Source organism: Cajanus cajan, chromosome 2, assembly GCF_000230855.2.
Source record: "Cajanus cajan strain Asha chromosome 2, NIPB_CcT2T_4, whole genome shotgun sequence".
Taxonomy (NCBI): domain Eukaryota; kingdom Viridiplantae; phylum Streptophyta; class Magnoliopsida; order Fabales; family Fabaceae; genus Cajanus; species Cajanus cajan.
In genome coordinates, this window is record NC_138518.1 from 60,265,664 (window position 1) to 60,274,524 (window position 8,861).

At 35.3% G+C, this 8,861-nt stretch overlaps 1 protein-coding gene across 1 annotated transcript; it reads right to left on the reverse strand.

Annotated features, from left to right (window-relative positions):
• Window positions 1–4,859: 4,859 nt before the first annotated feature.
• On the reverse strand, window positions 4,860–7,911 carry LOC109819099 (retrovirus-related Pol polyprotein from transposon RE1). Its single transcript, XM_083069803.1, has 4 exons — window positions 6,601–7,911; window positions 6,301–6,495; window positions 5,968–6,156; window positions 4,860–5,645 (listed from the first exon to the last, which is right to left on the reverse strand). The coding sequence occupies exons 1-4, from the start codon at window positions 7,909–7,911 to the stop codon at window positions 4,860–4,862; spliced, it is 2,481 nt and encodes an 826-aa protein (XP_082925929.1).
• Between the last annotated feature and the right edge of the window lie 950 nt (window positions 7,912–8,861).

Sequence of the window (8,861 nt, forward strand, 5' to 3'; positions counted from 1 at the left end):
TGCGCCGGACGCGGAACCCTAATCTGATCTCCCAGGCTCGTATTTGAAGCCATTTTCGGGGGAGAAACCTCCATTCTCACATTGGGCGCCGCCAGGAGCTGCGGAAGGGATTCCCAGGGCTTGGGATCGTCCGTGTGTGGATCTTTCCTTCGGTTCTTCATCCTCCTTTCATCTCTATTTTGTATTTGCCCTCTTTGTTGAGTGGTTTCACCCATTTTGTGGGGTTAGATGTAACCAACGTACTCTATTGTAATCTTTACGATTTTAATGATATATATACATGTTATTTTATTCTTTGTTGTGTTTGTTTCTATTCTTAATGCTTGCTTTGGATTGATCACCCTTTGCATGATTTAAGGTTCCATGGGTATTGGAAAATAACCTTTGAAACTAGTTCTGAAACATATGCCTAGTGGTGATTGTATCTAGGGATAGAGCTTGACCCATTAGTAGTCTTAAACCCTAGCCCGTAATGCGGGTGTAGATATTGGGTACTCAAGGGATTGATATTCAATATCCGCACCTAGGCTCTTTCTCTAAGGGATTAGGTTTGAGTAAACTTATGGGTTGACTAAGCAATGAATTTAACAAGAGATTAAGAATACATTAGTGTTACGTTCGGTAAAATCTGACCTCCACAGCCTCACAATACCATTATCCCATTTCTACTCTTTCCTATTCTAAAACTAATCTTTTTATAGTTTTAACATTCCAATAGTCATGCTCTTCATCTCACATTTACATGACAAACTATAAATTAGAATTATTCTTTAGTCACGAATAGTCAATAAATGCTTATTTTACCTTCTAATCCCTGTGGATACGATATTTTTACTACTTGAACGGCCGGTATACTTGCCGTGTTTGAGACCGTTGATGGAATTAAACTGATTTACAATTATAACAAAAGTACTTCAACGGAAATCTCAACAAGTTTTTCACCTACCTAATGCCTTAAGGTTTTAGGTTATGTTGTGGTATCAAGCTCACTTGTGTGACTTACTCACTACCCACTGTGTGGAATGCTCCCCAGTGTTGTCGATGGTTCGACCAAGTGACTGGTGATCGGCTCAGACGAGTATGGGTTGAATCCAAGAGTAGGATCATCCCTTGTACTGAAAGTCTTCCTAGAAGTGTGGAGGACGTGAGTCGTTGAAGTGCAACGATAGTGCAAGTAAGGTCACCATTGAATACTCATGGACGAAAGAAAAATCTTCCTCTTGAGGGGGAGTGTAACCATGTGGAAGGGATTCACACTTGAGGGGGAGTGTTGGAGTTCAAGTGTGAAGTAAAGTCTCACATTGATTAGAGTTGGGCATGTTGAGTAATATATAAGTGAGAAAGACCCACCTACCTAATGCCTTAAGGTTTTAAATTATGTTATGGTATCAAACTCACTTGTGTGACTTATTCACTACCCACTATATAGAATGCTCCCCAGTGTTCTAAACTCCCCAACAACTTGTACATTCATTCCTTCATTATACGTAGCTCACTCATTGTTTATCCAAACATATAACAGGGTCGGGGACTTGAATGTCAAATGAAATAAAAGCTGTCTTTTTTGTGTCATACAAAACATTCATTCATTGATCATGGGAAAACAAGCAAATACAGATTGTAACATAAAAAAGTGAAATGTGAGCATGCAACACGGGAGTCCTTACATCATGTGGAAAGGGCTCATGTCTTTGATATATGAATTATTGGATTGGCATGGCTTAGAAGAAATCAGTTTTGCTGAGTATAATTAAGCACGTGAATGTGAATCCATGCATTAATCACATTGATGAGGACAGTCGATATAATATGGCAATAATGCATTCTATGCTTAACAGTGAGGTGGGGTCTGTTAATTCAAAGTGTCTCCTGAATACGGAGGTAGAGGATATATATTGTAGAGAAAATGATAAATGAGAGCTGCACATATACATTGTTACATACGTTCAACTTGCTTATATTGTAGAAAGTTTATATCACTCATATACGTGGTTAAATCCAAACACGTGAATAAACCTTACATATTACTGGTGTACATAGTCAACTGGTATAAAGTTGTTTTTGCCTTAACAAGTAATTTTAAATTCAAGTTTTGTGCATACTATTTATAACTAAAATTATATGCAATTGTGTTAAACATTTAAAAGAAGAGTTTTATCATTTATAATGATTTAATTTAACTTAAACATAATTGTTTCAAGTAGAAGATACTTATAGTCTATAAAAAAAAAATTCTACATATTGATGTTGATATACATGGATAAGGCCAAATTTGAATTAAACAATACTACATTTGTTTCTATATATAAGAAACAAATCCCAAATTTATCAAGATAAAAGTAGTTAATTAAGTTAGTCAGTGATAATTAATGATGTTATAATTTAAAATTTTATTCAAAAAAATACTCATAGGACTAAATAACATAAGCGGTAGTTATATTTAATAGTATTACTCAAAAGTCAAGAAATAATACTTTTAACCCTTAAACATGGGTTATAGTGAAAGTTTTTCAATAAATGCATTTACTTTCATGAAAAAATGAGTAAAATACTAATTGACAGATTCATAATAAATTAAAGGTATAAAAGAAAATTGTTAATTAATACATTTACAAGTAGACCCATATTTCTTATAATTAAGAACAAAATAAAACTATCATTTTGTTTCTTATAAAATATTGTATTAAATAGGATAAGTTTTAAGTAATTTTTTTAATATTTTTAATTAGTAGGACTCTTTAATTAGAAAGTGAGTTTTATTTGATAATTTGTGCTAATTATTAATGTAGACTTCTATAATTGTGTAGAATATCGATATATTAAACTATAATTCTAAAGATTTGCTTTCTCTAAAACCCACTTTAAATGGTAAAATAACAAATTTCAATTGTCGTCAGTTAATCCATTTAAGTGTAGACTCATGTTTTTTTCTTTATATATATATATATATATATATATATATATAATTAGAAATAAAATAAGACTATCATTTGTTTTTTATAGACAAGAACAAATGTGGTAAATAGGTTAGATACATTTTTTTAATTTTTTTAAGTATGATTCTTTAATTAGAAAGGGAGTTTGATAACTTGTGTTAATTATTAATAATAATGTAGACTTTTATCATGTATGTAGAATATCCTTATATAAAACTATAAAGATTTGGTTTCTCTAAAACCCACTTTAAAAGGTAAAATAACAAATTTCAATCGTTAATGAGAAAATTAATAATCAATATTATATATGCATACACATAACAAATTATGAATTTAATGAAATATATCACTGGCGTCAAAGATTAAAATTTATTACTTTATTATCTACGATGAGTTACCAACTTTAGAGAAGTTAAACCTAATTCTAATTGAAATCTGAATGAATAGAAAATTAATCTTATTAATTGAGGAACCAACCAAGGGTTACATATATACTTGAAATTTAAAAACGGAAAGGAAGCATCAAAGCTGGAAATAAGGAAACAGAATAAACAGCAGCTAAAGATAAGTAAGTAGCTGGCACCGTAACAAATGCTAATTAGTTGGAAACTAATTTGACTAATTTGACCATGTGTATTAGCCCCCCTCAAACTGGAGAATGTATATCAATCATTCCCAGTTTGGAAAAAATAGATCTAAATGGTGCAAGCGTTAGAGGCTTTGTGTAAATGTCAGCCAATTGTTGTGCTGAAGGGACAGGCAGAAGATGAATAAGGCCTTGGTTGAGCTTCTCTCGAACAATGTGACAATCCAACTCAATATGTTTTGTACGCTCATGGAAGTTGGGATTACGAGCAATATGGATTGCTGAGCGATTATCGCAGAAGAGTGATATAGGAGAAGGCTCAACAACTTGTAAATCCTACAGTAGATAAAAGATCCATTGTACTTCACACACTGTTGCAACAAGTGCACGATACTCAGCTTCACATGAAGACCTTGCTATAGTAGTTTGCTTCTTCGATCGCCATGAGATTAAAGAGGAACCAATGTATAAACAATACCCAGTAATTGATTTTCTAGAATCAAGGCAACCAGCCCAGTCAGAGTCACTGTATGCTGTGAGCTTGTGAGTGTTTGATGATGGATAAAAAAGGCCGCACCCTGGTGAGCCTTTGATATAACGAAGGACTCTATGAGCAGCTGCTTGATGTCGGTCTGTTGGAGCAGATAAGAATTGACTAAGTTGATTCACCACAAAATTTATGTCTGGTCTTGTAGTTGTAAGATAAAGAAGTCTTCCTATAAATCTTCTATAAGAGCTGATATCAGAGAGTGGTTCGCCAATAGTAGCTCCCAACTTGACTGAGCTATCCATAGGTGTTGTCGCTGCCTTACAACAGAGAAGACCAGAGTCTGATAGAAGTTCCAAGGCATATTTGCGTTGGTTAACCACTATGCCTTTGGAGGACCGCGCAATCTCTAAACCCAAAAAGAATTTGGCTTCTCCAAGATCCTTAATGCGAAACTGTGCATGAAGAGACTGCTTGACCTTATTGATCTCAGAAATGTCATTTCCTGCTAACAACACATCATCAACATATAATAGTAAAGCGGTGAAGGATTTCTCAGTCTTCTTGGTATATAAGGTGTGATCAGCTTGACTTTGAGAATAACCAAGAACCTGTAGAGCACGTGAGATAGTATTGAACCACTGTCGACTAGCTTGCTTCAATCCATAGAGAGATTTCTTTAATAAACAGACCTGGTTAGGCTTGGAAGTCGAGACACCTTGCGGTAAAGCCATATAGATTTCTTCTTCTAGGTTTGCATGTAAGAAAGCATTATCTACATCTAATTGGTGTAGGAACCAATTTTTGGAGGAGGCCAAAGCTAACACAACTCTTAGAGTGGTCATCTTTGCTACGGGGAAAAGGTATCCATGAAGTCAATACCTTCTATTTGAGTGTAACCCTTCACAACCAACCTTGCCTTGTGTCGTTCTACTGTCCCATCCTGTTTGTGCTTGACTTTGTAGACCCATTTGCAACCAATGAGATTTTTGTCAGGTGGTTTATCAACCAGGACCGAAGTATTATTTCTTGCCAATGCCTCTAGTTCTTGATCCATGGCTATCCTCCAACATTCATGTTTGACGGCCTTGGAATATCTGGTGGGCTCAGGTGTGGTGGTAATGTTCAAAATAAAAGACTGATATGAAGGTGTCAAACAATCATAGGAAAGCACTTGAGAAAGAGGATAGAGATTACCTTTGCTTGAAGATTGATGTGGCACAGCAGTGGCAGCAACAAGGTTGTAGTGATAATCCTGTAAATATGAAGGGGGCTTTATAATTCTCTTAGTTGAACATTGTGGTGTTGGTATAGGATTATGTGGCGTGGTTACTGTTTCTGCTATTTCACTATCAAGAAGAGGATTTTGTGGTATTTCAGGTTCTGACTCAGTTTGTGGTTGAGTGTAATCAAAAGGTTCTGTAGGAATAAAGGTTGGCAAGGGAATACTAGAATTGGAAGTAGTGTTGGTAGGAGATTTCAATTGATATGGAAAAATATTTTCATGAAAAACGACATTTCGAGATACTGATAGCTCTCTGGTCTTGATATCATAGACAATATAACCTTTTGTGCCACTTTTATATCCCAGAAAAATACACCTTGTGGCTCTAGGATCAAATTTGGTCCTATATGACTAACAAGTGTGGAGGAGAAACAAAGTGAACCAAAGACCTTGAGTTGGGTCAGGTCAAGAAGACATTTATATAGTAGCTGATAGGGGCACTTGTCATCCAAGACTGGTGTAGGGATTCTGTTGATGAGATAAACTGAGTGTGTAACTGCATAAGACCAAAATATTTTGGGAAGGTTAGCTTGAAATAATAAGGCTTTAGCAACAATAAGAATATGCTGGTGTTTTCTTTCTACTATGGAGTTTTGTTGAGGAGTTTCTACACAACTTGTTTGGTGAACTATTCCTTTTGTAGCATAAAATTGGTCAAATTTGAACTCCTTACCATTATCAGTTCTAATGGTTTTGACTGTGGTATTTGAAACTGGTTTTCCACCAATGCACAAAAGGCTTGAATTAAAGGTCTCACTTCTGCCTTATTCTTTAGCAAATAAATCCAAGTGTGTCTAGAGTAGTCATCCACTATGGTAAGGAAATAAGAATGACCATGTATGGACATCACAGAAACTGGACCCTAAATATCAACATGAATCAGTTCAAATATTGTAGTGGTAAAGGAAGAACTTAAAGGAAAACTCAGCTTTCTTTGTTTTGCAATATGACATATATCACAAACGTGATTTTTATTACAATGAATGAAAGGAAACATTTCACTAACTGCTTGACTTCTATCAAAACAGGGATGACCCAACCTATAGTGCCATAAATTGGACAAACTAGAAGGAAAATTACAAGAAATTTTTTTTGAAATGGTGTTGTAAACAGAGGATTGAGAAGACTGTACTGTTTGTGTGAAAATGTATAGGCCTCTTTCTGCTTTAGCTGTGCCAATCATCTTGCAAGCATTGGAATCCTGTATTAAACAAATGTCATCAAGGAAAGTCAGTTTACAATAAAGGGTTTGAGTTAATTTTGTAACTGATATCAGATTGAATTTGAAGCTTGGCAGAAATAAAACATCAGTCAAAACAAAACTGGATGAAAGATGAATTGTGCCAGAAATGGTGGCTGACACTAAGATTCCATTGGGCAGGGATACTTTGATAGGTGGTATGTTCTTGTATGCAGTAAAGTAACTGAGGGAATTTGAGATGTGGTCCGTGGCACCAGTGTCCAGGATCCATCTAGAGATTAGTGCATTACCATTGCTTGTTGGATTTGAATTAGTAAAAGCTTTCACATGAGCAGTATGCTGTGTGGAGTCCCTCTGATCTTGCTGTGGCAGCAGAGCTAATAAATTCTGATATTGGTTTGTAGTAAAACCAAACCGCACACTTTCTTGTGTGTCTTTTCCTGATGAATCTTCTGGACAGTTGGTCTCATTTTCTTCGGTCATCAACATATTTGCAGATCTTGGAACAATGTTTTTGGAATTTTTGAACTTAAAACTAGAAGGGAAACCGTGTTTCCTGTAACAAACGTCAATTGTGTGACCCATTTTTTCGCACCATGAACATTTCTTGGAAGTGTATCTGTTATTCCAACCATTACCATTCCCTTGATTTCTCTTCGAGTGTGACGCATCATCACTGGCCACAATAAGAGCCTTTGGCATAGAAGCATTCTCAGTGGCAAATTGTCGTTCTTGTTGAGCAACCAGTGCAAAAACTCGGTTCACATTGGGACAATTATCTAAGAGCATCAATTGTGACCTAACACCTGAATATTGGTCATTCAGCCCTCGGAAGAATCTAACCACTTGATTTTTATTTCGCTCCTCTTCAATTTTCTTGATTGCACCACATGAACATTTAGGGTTGCATGTACAAACAGGAAGGGGATTCAGAACATCTAATTCATCCCAAAGAATTTTTAGTGCAGTGTAAAATTTTGAGACAGAGTTATCACCTTGCCTCTGGCTGAAGATTTTCTCTTGAATTTCTAAGATTCTGAACAGATCAGCATGGGAAAAGCGTTCGTGGAGTTCCTTCCACACATCTGAAGCCTTCTCACGCCAAAGAATGGATTGCGCAATTTCCACGCTCATCGACTTTATTAGCCAGCTAAGAACAAGCATGTTGCCTCGTTCCCAGAAAGGAAAAACTGCATTTTCCTTGGCTGGTTCTACAATCGTGCCGTCAACGAATCCCAACTTGTTCTTTGTCAACAAGCTCATCTTCATCGCACGAGACCAACTGTGATAATTCTCGTCTATGAGCGATGGTGAAACAAGGACGGTGGAGGGACTCTCGTTTGGATGTATATATAGCGGATTCGATGCATTTTGTGCATCTTGCACAGAATAGGGGTATGTGGCTGTATCAGCCATTGATGCGCGCAGCAGAGCTCTCTCTAAGAGAGCTCTGATACCATAATAAATTGACAATTGAAATTTGAATAAATAGAAAATTAATCTTATTAATTGAGGAACCAACCAAGGGTTACATATATACTTGAAACTTAAAAACGGAAAGGAAGCAATAAAGCTGGAAATAAGGAAACATAATAAACAGCAGCTCAAAATAAGTAAGTAGCTGGCACCGTAACAAATGCTAATTAGTTAGAAACTAATTTGACTAATTTGACCATGTGTATTATGAAGAGCCATATAACCTTTCTTCTTGGCCTCTATTCTCCTACTGCGACAATAAATATCTACTAGATTTTTTTTTTAACTTATAGCATGATCTATCTGTTCAAAGAAAACTAGACAAAAAAGTAAAAGGGAAACTTTCAACATAATGGATAGAATAGACGTCTTTGTTATAAAAAAGAGTAACTCAAAAGCTTATACTTGCACAAGATGGTTTGGGGGCAATGAGTGTGCAACAAGCACAAGCATCCACAACTTATTTGAGGTATTTAGTATAAGCAGCAAAACCCTAGTATTATATACTACTAATTAAACTCTTCTAGGAGTCTTTGTTAAATTCTATCCAATTACGGGTGATTAAATGTTTGTTTATGTATATAATATTACTCAAGAATCAATTCTACCCTACAAAATCATGACGATACCATGCATGAAAAGATAGAAATAATTATTTATTATTTTATCTTCAGTCTTCACAAAAAAAAAAAATATTGATTCTCGTCATAAACTAATTCAAACACGTACGCTATATGATACAAAGACTCTTATATCACAAACCAATAATTTAAGTTTAAATTATTAGGAAAGTACGTATCAATGATTTTGTGTTATATCTGTTTAGATAATGTTAGAATTGTGTACGATTAAAGAACTAAAAGTTGATACACAAATTTTACAAAATGAAT

Excerpts from the sequence above, each read along its gene's own strand:
- LOC109819099 (XM_083069803.1), bottom strand. The coding sequence starts at position 7,911 with ATGGCTGATACAGCCACATACCCCTATTCTGTGCAAGATGCACAAAAT. Across the intron at positions 6,157-6,300 it reads GTTTTGATAGAAGTCAAGCA|GGTCCAGTTTCTGTGATGTC; the intron begins GTTAGTGAAATG and ends GTTGATATTTAG. Across the intron at positions 5,646-5,967 it reads AACCATTAGAACTGATAATG|TCATATAGGACCAAATTTGA; the intron begins GTAAGGAGTTCA and ends CACACTTGTTAG.